This window comes from Zootoca vivipara, chromosome 4 (genome assembly GCF_965207765.1).
Source record: "Zootoca vivipara chromosome 4, rZooViv2.hap1.1, whole genome shotgun sequence".
Lineage (NCBI taxonomy): Eukaryota > Metazoa > Chordata > Lepidosauria > Squamata > Lacertidae > Zootoca > Zootoca vivipara.
In genome coordinates this window covers 91,723,541-91,737,127 of record NC_142587.1, presented here as the reverse complement: position 1 = coordinate 91,737,127, position 13,587 = coordinate 91,723,541, and the positions used below count along the sequence as shown (strand labels likewise).

Here is a 13,587-nt window from a genome sequence, read left to right as displayed (position 1 = left end):
CATGTCTGGACATGCACAGAACCAATTTCGGGTGCCGCTCTGCCCATGTCTGGGCACCGGAAATCGGGCAGCGGCGATACCGGACGTTGCTTCTACGCATGTCCAGACATGACTGTTTGCATGACTGTTTGCTCTTCCTGCTCAGTTCCTGTTTGCACTGTCCCAGCCTTTCCTACATGGAAAACTCACCCTTAAAAATGCCCGTTTTTCACTGAATGCCAGGAATGGACATTACGTTCTGAACAGGAATCGTGACGGTGCCTGATGTGGACATGTCCAGACTGTTTTGTCCTCCTGCCTCTTCTCCTAGACTATGACTAAGTTTGTCTCCTAGACTAGACTAAGTTTGTCATTGGTATGAGCTTTCATGTGCATGCACACGAAAGCGCACACCAATGACAAACTTAGTTGGTCTCTAAGGTGCTACTGGAATGATTTTTTTTATTTATTTATTTTTGAATATGTCAGACCAGCACGGCTACCTACCTGTAACCATAGCTGCCAAGTTACCCCTTTTTTTAAAGGGAAATTCCATTATGCTGAATAGGCTTCCTCGCGAGAAAAGGGAAAACTTGGCAGCTATGCCTGTAACTGAAAATATCAAGATATGCCCACTGGCTCAAAAAGGTTGACAACCCCTGCACTAAAGCCATAACATCCAGATAAAAAACTGTACTAGTATAAAGCATGGCTAGGTCTCCCTTGGAATCCAGACACTGCCACTTTGAAGCTGGGTATCAGGACTCCTAAACACAACGTGTGTGCGTGTGTGTGTGTGTGTGTGTGTGTGTGTGTGTGTGTGTGTCCGCCACACTCTAATAAATAGCTCAGCAACCTTGTGTCCCAAGGCTTACATATTATCTGCCTCCTCATTCCTTCTGGTCTTCTTTATTATCTTGGTTTGAATTGTGCTATCAGCAACATTTCAAGTTAAGGCAGGATTATCTAAAAATATTACTTAATGATTTCTCTTTTCCGCTCTCACATGATGAACCAGAAAGGGCTATATTTGGCTAAAAGCAGCAAATAAAGGCTGACCTGAGTTTTGTGCTGCGATCAAGGCCATAAATCCACACTTCCCGCTATCACATGAGATTAATTAGAGACGTCATTCCCTATCGAGAAATTTTTATAGGCACGGCAATTGATTTCAGTGAGCTGAAATCTACGGTGCTTTGGGCTAAGATCCTATACACACTTATCCTGTTTAACTCAGTGGGGCTTACTTCTGAGTAGACACAAATGTGATTGCACTGTTAACATGCCCCTTTCCCTTTCTTAAATCATGTGAATGCATAGACCTCTAAAAAACTTATCTTGTGCCTACAATTACGTTGGGCTACGAACACAACTAACCAAATAATGACACTAACATTAAATATTTAACTTTTGTGCAAAAGCTTTTTCGAGCATTCAGAATAGTTCACATCCACCATCTCTAATTTTACAACCCTGTAATGTTGTTGAGTTGTGATACATAGAAAGGATGAAGCTGAAAGAGGGTGTCAAGGGTGGGGAAACCTTTTTGGTCCCCTCACCCTACAAGCAAACTTTGACAGGTGGGCAGGACCCACCCCACCCCATCAATCGGCTGGCTTCAGTCTCCTAAACCATGGCTTAGCATTACGGATGAATCCTGCCCAGCAACTTAACTGTGATTTGTTTACTGCCAACAAACCACAATCTGAAGCCATGGTTTGTTGCTGGCTTACAAATCATGCTTTGCCTTAACTACGGTCTGGCATTACATGTGAACCCAGCACTTTCCTTAACTCGTGGTTTGATGCCTCCAGGACAGGACCAAAGGCATAAGGAAAGAGCTCCTAGGAAACATACCTAACTTTGGAGAAACAATTCAGGGTTTGTTTGATCGTCTGGGGGACAACTTGTGGTTTATTAAACAACCTATGACTGAGCATTATGTATGAATTTAGCCAATGGGAATTAGAATCATAGAAGCATAGAGTTGGAAGAGACCACAAGGGCCATCCAGTCCAACCCCCTGCCAAGCAGGAAACACCATCAAAGCATTCTTGACAGATGGCTGTCAAACCTCTGCTTAAAGACCTCCAAAGAAGGAGACTCCACCACACTCCTTGGTAGCAAATTTCACTGCCGAACAGCTCTTACTGTCAGGAAGTTCTTCCTAATGTTTAGGTGGAATCTTCTTTCTTGTAGTTTGAATCCATTGCTCCGTGTCTGCTTCTCTGGAGCAGCAGAAAACAACCTTTCTCCCTCCTCCATATGACATCCTTTCATATATTTGAACATGGCTATCATATCACCCCTTAACCTTCTCTTCTCCAGGCTAAACATACCCAGCTCCCTAAGCCATTCCTCATAAGGCATCGTTTCCAGGCCTTTGACCATTTTGGTTGCCCTCTTCTGGACACGTTCCAGCTTGTCAGTATCCTTCTTGAACTGTGGTGCCCAGAACTGGACACAGTACTCCAGGTGAGGTGTGACCAGAGCAGAATACAGTGGTACTATTACTTCCCTAGATCTAGATGCTATACTCCTATTGATGCAGCCAATAATAATAATAATAATAATAATAATAATAATAATAATAATAATTTATTATTTATACCCCACCCATCTGGCCGGGTTCCCTCAGCCACTCTGGGCGGCTTCCAACAAAACATTAAAATACAAACATTAAACGCTTCCCTAAACAGGGCTACCTTGAGATGCCTTCTAAAGGTCTGGTAATTGTTGTTCTCTTTGACCTCTGGTGGGAGGGCATTCCACAGGGTGGGTGCCACTAGCGCAGAACTGCATTGTCTTTTTTAGCTGCTGCATCACACTGTTGACTCATGTCAAGTTTGTGGTCTACCAAGACTCCTAGATCCTTTTCACATGTACTGCTCTCAAGCCTTTCATTTTTTTCTTTTTGCCCAAGTGTAGTACCTTACATTTCTCCTTGTTAAAATTCATCTTGTTTGCTTTGGCCCAGTTGTCTAATCTGTTAAGGTCATTTTGAAGTGTGATCCTGTCCTCTGGGGTATTAGCCACCCCTCCCAATTTGGTGGCGTCTGCAAACTGAATTAAGTCAGGTTGGTCCAGCAACAGAGATGAGCTGAGGTGAGGTGTGTCAAGACCGTTGTGTCAAGGTAGTGATACTATTGCAGTGGAACAGACTCCCATGAGATGTGGTGGACTCTCCTTCACTGGAGGTTTTTAAGCAGAGGTTGGATGGTCATCTGCAACGTATGATCTAGTTGAGATTCCAGCATTGCAGGAGGTTGTGCTAGATGGGGTGCCTTCCAACTCTACAATTCTATGATTCTTTGGGGTCTTTGAGTATTAAGGTACATGGGAATGCGGCCTGGGAATGCTTTGAAAAATGATGAATTCTCTGTTCCTTCCAAATACTTTTTTCAAGCAACTGCAAGTTGTCTCTATCACAATCTAGCCTTTGGCAAAATCTCAAAGAACATTCAAGTAGGTGTTTTACAACATCTTCCTTGACATTTTTTTCAGGTGCTATTCAGGAACCAGCAAGAAGAACACAGATTTCAGTAAGCTATAATTTGGCTGCATACCTGACAGAAAGAAAAGGGGGGGGGAGATCTGGCTGCCTGAGATCATTTGCAGGACTGTCGCTTTTCTACTCCATAGAGGAGCCTTCAGAGGAGGGCCTATGCAAAGATTCAAGCTTAAGTTTTTTAGGACAGTTTTGCTTATGAAATAAAGATGGCGGTTGGGACTTTTCACACAAGATAAAAGCCGCCCTTGAAAGCTAAGTTCTGCTATTAAATGACTGCTCAAGTTGGAAAATAAAAATGATGCTCCTTTGAGATTATAAAGGCTTATCCAGATCATCAGTTCGAAGGTTGCACCTATTCCATTTTAGGCCTTGTAAGGTAGCCATGCAATCCTGATGTTATGTACTGAGCTGAATCATAGAACAATAGGATCCAGAATCAGCAGTCTGATTGGTCCGCAGGAGCCACCCAATCCAACTCCAGGTGGAAGTGAATCCGCAACCTGATTGGCCTGCAGGAGCAGCCAATCAGGCGGCTGGCAGAAGTCAATCCGCAACCTGATTGGCCTGCAGGAGCAGCCAATCAAGCTGCTGGCAGAAGTCAATCCACAAACTGATTGGCCCACAGGTGTAGCCCTGAAGTAGCCAATCACGCAATGCCCATTGTGTAAATAATGTATATAAGCAGATGGTTTTGGGAAAAGGGCTTTCTTCTCCTCCTCTTCTCCTTGATGACTACGAGCTGAATAAAGAGCATGAAATTCACTCTCGACTCCGAGTATATTTCACCTGAGGTGTCCTTTTTTATTTTTTTAAGAAAACTGCCTTTAAAAAGGCCTTTGATCAGTTTCAGTAGTGATAGCCAGGGCCAATAAACAAAGAGTCCTTGAAAACCAGACACACAACTGGAGGGGTGGTGGTTGTTGTCGTTGTTGGCATCCATCTGTCTCGAGAGACAATGGAGTGCTCCTCTGGGGGTGAAGTCAAACCGCTGCAATAGCAGCACTGAAGTGACCTCCTTGGGGCGCAAGCCTAGGCAGTGTGTATGGAGGTCATGGGCTGCCCAGACAACAAGGCCCCCCTCTCGGGCTTGCTGATATGGTCCAAAGGAAAGCAGTTTGGCATCACGTTGCGCCAAAACTCCCATCATCCCTGGTCACTGACCATGCTGGCTGGAGATTATGGGAACTGGAGTGCATCAGCATCTGTAGTGCCCCCGGCGCACTTCAAATGAATAAAATGAAATGTGCACACATAAACTTGATATACGTAAGCTACATTGCCAGCCACAAAAAGTGCCACAGTGCCTCTTTACGTCAGTCTTCTGTTCCAAAAGCACGTACGCAAACCAGATACAGTGGCCTTTCTCTTGTTCTTGCCGCTGCTGGGAAGATCATGTACCAAGAAAAGCTGAAAGTGTAAATTTTCAGTTCACAGCAACACTGCAAATGCCCCAGTTTTGAAAAAAACGCAGAGGGAGGTTACACAAGCTCGAGAATGAAGCTGGCGTGTGTGTTTTGAAAGGATCCGGGACATGCGTTGTCCTTTAGAGGCAGGGTTTATCAGCGTTTCAGAAAAAAACCCTATAGAGATTAGATTTTACCTAATGCTGCGTAAGATGATTACAGCTATTTGCGGAGCATTAATTCCCGCTCAAAACAAAATGATGTTTTATAGAGATGATTCCACACAAATGCACTCTGTGCGCTCACACACATATCCACATATAAATCTCCTCGTTCCCCAGCAGAGCTCCCTAAGCTGGAAAACCATGCACTTTTCTTAATGATAAATGTACACAGCAAAAAGGTGGCTGAGAGGAGGAGGAGGGGGGGGGAGGAGAATCTACAAATATTGTGCCAGCTCATTCATCTAGTTAGTTGGTGTTGCATGGTGGCTTGCTAGGAGCTGAGCTACGAGTCAGGAAGTCCCCCATCTGAATCTAAGCTCAGCCAGAAACTCACTTGGGAAGTCACAGTCTCAGCCTCAGGTTCCCCCACCCCACCTGCAATATAGGGGGGTAATAATAGCAACACAGGAAGTTGCCTTATAGCCACTCAGTTCATTGGTCCATCTTGCTCAGGATTCTCTTTACTAACCCATGATGGGTCTCTTTTTTTGCAATGTCTGGGTGCATGGAGGAAGGGGGGGTCAGAAATCACACCATTCTCTCACTTCCTTTGCCCATGGAGTGGGTTTTCTGAATGTGTGTGGCAGTTGCTCAAGTACGCTTGGTGTGTGTGTGTGCGGCCAGAAGGGATGCACTTGGTAAGAGAGGCGGAGGGGAGCCATGCCTGGGGCGTGAGAGAAGGTGGCCTGTATGTGTGGCCTGCGAGAGAGAGAGGGGAAAATGCACTTGGGCCGAGAGAAGGTGGGGGGGAAATAACAGAAACATAGAATTATAGAATTGGAAGGGATCTTGAGGGTCATCTAGTCCAGGCATCCCCAAACTGCGGCCCTCCAGATGTTTTGGCCTACAACTCCCATCATCCCTAGCTAACAGGACCAGTGGTCAGGGATGATGGGAACTGTAGTCTCAAAACATCTGGAGGGCCGAAGTTTGGGGATGCCTGATCTAGTCCAACACCCTGCAATGCAGACATCTCAACCAAAGCATCCCTGAGAGATGACAATCAGTGGGGAAAAGCAGACACGCAATTCTTGGCATGCTACTTGCATCCTTTTTTTCTCCCCATTCGGATCACCCACCCACCCCTTCCACCATTGCCCTTTTAAGGCAGGGGCAGGAAGCCAAGGCACAGGGAACTCTATCTGGACCCCCGGGAGCCTCTCCAAACCATGCCAGTGTCAGGGACGGGCAAGACACTGATGAGTGTGCAGCAGGGGAAGCGGGGCTGGAGTCTGACTCAGCAGACAGGGTCAGTGATTTGGTGGGACCTGTATCAGCCATAAGGCAAGAGTCTGAGGCAGGGGAAGCTTCAGAGCTGGAGGGGGAGCAGAGGGTGGGCTGGAAGGGCCAGGGGCTTCCCCACTCTCTTCTGCACCACTTTCTCCCAGAACCAGGAAGGGATTGAAAAGGGATGAGCAGAGGAAGCTTCCATGCAGGCATAGCCTCTGGTTGCGTGCAAGCAGCCAGTTGGCGGAAGGTGCATCAACTGGTGGAAGGTACTTAAAGTGGTCCCCTGTTGCGCGAATAGTTGCCTATCAACCTGTCAGGAAGGCAGGTTCATCCACAGGTCAGGAAAGAGGACTTGAGGCGTGATGTGCAATCACCTGTTATTCACAAAAGTAAAAACACAACTGAGTTCATTCTAAGCTAATCTGTTCCCTCTCTAGCCCTCTCCTCCTAGGCTCGTCCCAAGCTGTCGTAAACTGCTGCGAGGGGGAGGCCCCCCCCCCTCTGGACCTGTCTGGCCCGTTGCTCAGCAATGTGCAAGGCTCTTTGTGACCTGGGTGTCAGTGGAGGAGGAGATGAAGTCAGTGGAGAAGAAGAGGGATTGCCCAGCCACTGAGCAACCAAAACAGCATCTGGCTCCTCTCTGTCAGAGTCTGCGCCCGTATTGAGTCCCTCGGCATCCAGCCTGACTGGAATGCATCCTTGAACTATGGCAATGCATCATGCCTGGCAGTGTCAATAAACACATGCTGTTGTCAGAAACCTGTGACTTTTGCATAGGTCTTCAGTACCGAGCTAAGGCACACAGCTGTTGCCCTGCCTACTTTTGCCTCGGAGTGGCTGCCAAAACCATATAACACTGGTCCTGAAAGACCTACATTGGCTCCCAGTCCGTTTCCGAGCACAATTCAAAGTGTTGGTGTTGACCTTTAAAGCCCTAAATGGCCTCAGTCCTGTATACCTAAAGGAGAATATCCACCCCATCGTTCAGCCCGGACACTGAGGTCCACGCCGAAGGCCTTCTGACGGTTCCCTCACTGCGAGAAGTGAGGTTACAGAGAACCAGGCAGAGGGCCTTCTCAGTAGTGGCACCCGCCCTGTGGAACGCTCTCCCATCAGATGTCAAGGAAATAAACAACTATCTGATTTTCAGAAGACATCTGAAGGCAACCCTGTTTAGGGAAGTTTTTAATGTTTGATATTTTATCGCATTTTTAATATTCTGTTGGGAGCCACCCAGAGCGGCTGCGGAAACACAGCCAGATGGGTGTGGTATTATTATTTTAAGAAACTAGAATATATACCTCATTTCTTCAGTGGGTGTGAAGACCACAGCCAGCCAGTGTAGGATGCCTGTTTTGGTGCAGCATGGTTGAGTGGATTGAGATTGCCAAGATGGCACTTATTCTATATAATAGAGCATCCTCTGACAAACTACCCTCTAGCCATGGCTCTGCCAGCCTCTCAGTTCTCTGTTTCAATTATTCATCTGTTTCTATAATCAAGGCCTCATTCATATTTATTACTCTTACAGCAACCTAGTAATGAGCCCTGATTCCTCTGCTAGGGAAACATGATACGTCTTAAAAGATCGTGCTGCTTAGAAGCATCTCTACTAAGGTTCAGGGGCTGAATGCAAAGGGAAAGGAAATCCAGGCCCCAGTATTTGTGGGGTTTCCCCTCCCCATAATTATAAGCTGCACCTTCAAAAAGCCTAGTCGCAGTTCTGGGGTGACCACACAGCACGCCTGCGCATTTTCTGGAACTGCAGCTGGCCCCACCATTAGACATGGGAGACAAATTCATTTTCATTTGCATTTTAATGAGAAATGCCTTAATTCGCAGTTCTCAAGCCAAGAAGCGAACTGAAACCCAATCGCCCTACAAAATTCACACTTCTCAATTTTTTTGTCATGCAGATCTCCAGCAATGCGCACAGACACGCATGCATTGGCGGAAAGGGTGCATTAGAAATGACCGCATTAGTGTAAATAACATACCAAAAAATATATATCTTGAGGAACATTGTTTGCATGAAATGCGTCCAAGGAGAAAATTGCACAACAGCTACGGCAAATTTTCATGATGATTTTTTAAGAAATTGCAAATCACTGCACAAATGTGGAGAACTGAATTTAAGATGGGTAAAATGAGAAATTGAGAGAATAAGGCTACCAGTCACTACTAACCATTGATGGCTATGTTCTACCTCCACGATCAGAAGTGGTATGCCCAGTGGGGAAACCCAGTCAGATGAGTGGCAGATTATTATTAATGAAACAATAGTTGAGAATTGCAAGTGAGGAGCATAGCTGCCAAGTTTTCCCTTTTCTTGCGAGGAAGCCTATTCAGCATAAGGGAATTTCCCTTAAAAAAAGGGAGAACTTCGCAGCTATGGTGAGGAGAGCACTGTTGCACTCAAGTCCTGCTTATGAGCTTCCCATGGACATCTGGTTGGATACTAAGATGACAGAATTCTGGACTAAGTGGGTCATTGGCCTCAACCAGCACTGCTCTTCTTATATGTTCAGAGGCAATATGCCTCTTTGTATCAATTGTTGGGAAGCCACAATGGGAAAGGAATTAAGGTTGCCAATTATCTTCAGCCCTCTCTCTGAAGGCTCCTTCAATTGAATGGCTTTCTGCTCTTCAGAGTCTGATTTAAAGATAAAGAGCCCAAGAAGAGAAAGCAGGAAGGGCCTTGGAAGCTGTAGCCCAGGCATTCCCAAACTTCGGCCCTCCAGATGTTTTGGACTACAATTCCCATCTTCCCCAACCAATGGTCCTGTTAGCTAGGGATCATGGGAGTTGTAGGCCAAAACATCTGGAGGGCTTGGGGATGCCTGCTGTAGCCCTTGGATGCAGAGTAAGCAGGCACACTGGTCACAGCCGTCCCAGTTAAAACCTCCAGGCCTAGTTGGTGCATTATTCATTTTTATTAACTTGGATTTATTCATCTCCTTCCAAACCGCCGCCTCAAGGCAATTCTGCATCTTCTTCATTCCCAACCCTCTTAACGTTTGCTTTGGTTTTGCTTAAGTGAAACACTTGCCTTTAAAAATATTAGCTTCTGGAGAGTAGAGAGGCTTTTATGAGTTTTAAGCTTTGAGTTATCTTGTTTGCTGCTGCTGTTGCTGTGGTGTGTGTTTTACTGGTGAGTTTTTGGCTTCTTCTTTGGTTCCATTTCATTAGATTTTAACATTTGCAACCCAGCACAAACACTGTGAATATTCAGAGTTATAAGCAACTTTTCAGGACAAAAATCAATGAACGCACAACAGATTTTTTAAAAAAGGAATAAGACAGAAAACCAAAGCACGGGGAGCATGTGACATTAGTGTGAATTTTAATGCAAAAACATATTACGAGGCAGCCTATCAAAAGTGGTCCCAAACAGATGTCAGAAGTGTGATTATTATATGTAACGGTTATATAATAATCAGGTTTTATTATGTAACGGCATCCTCTTACAACCTTGGAATATGGTCGGACAATCACTTATTGAGTATCAGCCAATCTAAGGCATTCAAAGAGCAAAGCAATTTTGTAATGAGAGATTATGCATGTTTCACCATTTCGAAATCTCCGTAATAAAGTTTTAAAAGCACCACGGGAGTGAAGAAAGGTCATCTTAAGTGGGTGGATGGAGAGAATAAATGCATTTGTGATTTTTTTATAGATATTTTTATTTAAAAAAACATATTAAATCAACAGGCTGGGAAAATTCTTTCATGTTTATCGCAACACGTGATGAACAACACAATGGAAGGAAAGCTTTGCTTCACGCAGTTCTCCTTTTTCTCACTTACAAAACATCTTAACCACACCAAGAAAAACCCAAAATCACAGGAAACAACAACACCACTATTGTAGCAGTTTTGAAAGCAAGCATTTTGGGGGGGAAATATATTACCAGCATTCCCTCAAGGAGAAAACATGCACTGATTGACATGGAAATTTATGCCCTGCACATACAGACAAGCAAGAGAGATGGCTATCACCTTCTGTCTCCAAGACTAGAGCTGGATTTCAACCACAAGGTGATACCTGCTTGAATTCTTCCAAGAAGGATCAGAAAAGACTATGTCCACCTTGCTTCTGTCAGACCCTCTGCAAGGGCCTTTCACCACTTCCTACCCTTTCTCCTTCCCTGATGCCAACAGACATGTCGTGAGGAAGGAGGAAGTGGAGAGGGTGATAGGAAAAGGCACTCTGCCAAGTCTATGACCAGTGACCAGAAACAGACCCAGAATCACACAAACACTCCACCTCCCATTTCTTTCAAAGTGAAAGTTCCAGAGCATCAGATTCCCACCAGGGATTTTTGATTGGAACAGGCACTCCAGAAGGTCTCAACAAGTACCTGCTACTTCCATCTCCACATTTCCCATGGTCAGTTATTTGGTCTTATGGAAGGAGAGGGGCAGGAGGTGATGGTGGTCACTACAATTTTTCTTCTTTTTCTTAAATTGCAGTGCTCAGCTCTCTGAACACTTTCAGAGCAAATAGGACGGCGATTGCCTGTCCCTATCAAAACCATTCAGACATTTACTATCTCCAAGGGCGAGCATATTCGGCAGAACAATCTCTCTGTCTCCCAGAGACACAGCAAAGCATGTCTTCAACCTCCTCTTTTGGCCAGACAGAAGAAGAAGAGGAGGAGGAGGAGGAGGAGTTTGGACTTGATAGCCCGCCTTTCACTCCCCTTAAGGAGTCTCAAAGCAGCTAGCAATCTCCTTTCCCTTCCTCCCCCACAACAAACACTCTGTGAGGTGAGTGAGGCTGAGGGACTTCAGAGAAGTGTGACTAGCCCAAGGTCACCCAGCAGCTGCATGTGGAGGAGCAGGGAAGCGAACCCGGTTCACCAGATTACGAGTCCACTACACCACAAGGCAACCACTATACCACAGGGCAGCAATGGAGATCCATTATCGAATCCTCCACCTCTAAATTTGGACAAGTGGCAACTGTGCCCCCAATGCCAAAACTGAATCATTTTCCCAACGTAAAACATTCCCCCAAAGTTTCTATTTGCCCCATCAGGGAAGTTTATAGGTACCCATAATAATAGAGCAGACAGCAGCTTGGTGGGGTGGCAGGGCCTTTTACATCAGGGAAATGAAAGAGAGAGAGAGAGAGAGAGAGAGAGAGAGAGAGAGAGAGAGAGAGAGAGAGAGAGAGAGAGAGAGGAGGGAGGGAGGGAGGGAGGGAGAGAGGGAGGGAGAGGGAGGGAGGTTCCACATCTCCATTTATTTTTATTATATTTCTAACCCATCCTTCATGATAAGCAAATTACAGCATATAAAAACAGATAGGAGAGTTAAACAAACAAGCAAACACCTTTAACACTACGGTAGAATCAAAAATAGGTAGGTCATGTTTTCTGCCAAGAGAGGCACCAAAACCTATTTTTCAATTTTCAGGAGGGCAACACCACTATTTTCAGAAGCTGGAAAGATATGGAGCCCCCTCCTCTGTAGAGAGGGAGCTCCACATTTTTGGACCCATCACCTAGAAGGCTCTCTCACAAGCTGCCATTGCCCACTTCCAAACCTCTGAGAGTAGTGAAACCACCAAAAGCGCCACCTCTGTTATCTTAAGCCCGGAAATGATCTATAAGGAAGAAGGTGGTCTTTCAAATTCTTACTTTATGGTGATTACCACCTATAGCAACCACAGTTAATAAACTAGACTCTGCATAGAACATCTCCACATCAGGCTAGTTGTTCACATGACCCCATTAACAAAGCCAACCTATGAGAACCATCTAAGAGCCATACATCTTCAGCACCCAATTGCATGAATCATAACAACCATGAAGAAAAAATAAGCATTAGTCGGATTTACGTACCTAGCAATGCCTGGAATAAGCTGCTTTTAAAGATGCCCATCACCTTTTTAATGGCCTTTTTCAGTGGCTGCTCTTCTGGCTTTTTCAGCTTCTTGCAATAATCTTCCAGAAGTGCTAAAGCTCGATCCGTGTCTACAATAAATAAAAATACCCAAGGTTATAAAAGTAGTTAACCTGCTTGAAAATGCTGAGAGTAACAAAACAGAGGAGGAGGAGGAGGAGGAGGAGGAGGAGGAGGAGGAGGGGGAGGGGGAGGGGGAGGGGGAGGGGGAGGGGGAGGAGGAGGAGGAGGAGGAGGAGGAGGAGGAGGAGGAGGAGGAGGAGGAGGAGGAGGAGGAGGAGGAGAAGGAACAGATTATTGATTGACCGATGAAAGGGAACAGTAGCACCACACATTAAATAAAGCAATCGTACAATAAAACCACCACCAGAATCATCAGAATCAAAGTACAACACAATGAAGTTTGCTGTGACAGCTTTAGAAATCATCGCCCTCCCAGTCCCAAAAGTGGTCATACTCCATCTCTTCCCTGCAGCGGCTTCTGAAGATCTTGCTCTAAGATCTTCCATGTAAGGCATCCATGTACACATGAGATTACACAGGATCCAGACTTGTCCTGCAATTTCTAGTAAACTACTGCATTTTGACATGGCTTCCCTCAAGCCAACCTCAAGCCAGCTTGAGCACAGTTTTCTTACTTGAAGCACACGGAATCCCAGGTATGTGAAGCCTTCCTTTCCATCACAATTTCCCAAGGCGGAGGTTGGGGTGGGAAACCAATCAGGCAATTCCATCAGGTGAGGACATCACACACACACCCAGACTCCACCCACGGCAGGTGACTTCAACACACATCAGCCCATGGGCACCAATGTGTACAGTGATGGGCAAATTTGACTTGAAATGAAGCGAGAACAAAAATTCACTGTGTAAAACGCCTTAGATCTCGTTTTCAGGTTTCTTCCTAGTGATTTGGTGTCAGCTGGTTCTCAGAATTTCCCATTGACTTCTCTATGCTGGGATTTCAGCACAAAATAACACACTAGAGAGGCAAGCAACTGGTTCAGTGCCAAAAACCACTTCAAAAATGAATCAGTGCTCCAAAGTCTGCCATGACTTTGGTGATTATTTTAAGAGCCCAGGCCTTGGATAAATAGGAAATGAAGTGGTGTTGGGAGATTTCAAGGCACAGCTAAGAAGCATGACTTGCATTAGCTATGCTTTGGAGAATTCTTTGGTTTGCAAACCATCTAAAGGCCTACCTAGATATTTATTACAGGGGATGCATGGCTCGTCCCGTCCCTGGTAAAAGGAAGTTATTTGTTTCCTCACCTCCTACATACAGTGATCAATGAACTGGAGAGGAGGAATGCTGACCATGATGACATCAC

General features: G+C 45.4%; 1 protein-coding gene across 4 annotated transcripts in view; it reads right to left on the bottom strand.

The window, feature by feature from the left end:
- Window positions 1-13,587, bottom strand: part of DLG2 (discs large MAGUK scaffold protein 2) — an 835,907-nt gene that overhangs the window by 802,718 nt on the left and 19,602 nt on the right. For all 4 annotated transcript variants that reach the window (XM_088668833.1, XM_088668834.1, XM_088668835.1 and 1 more), the window contains exon 3: window positions 12,196-12,327. In XM_088668833.1, coding sequence (XP_088524959.1) covers window positions 12,196-12,327 — 132 coding nt within the window. The remainder of the gene's footprint in view (window positions 1-12,195; window positions 12,328-13,587) is intronic.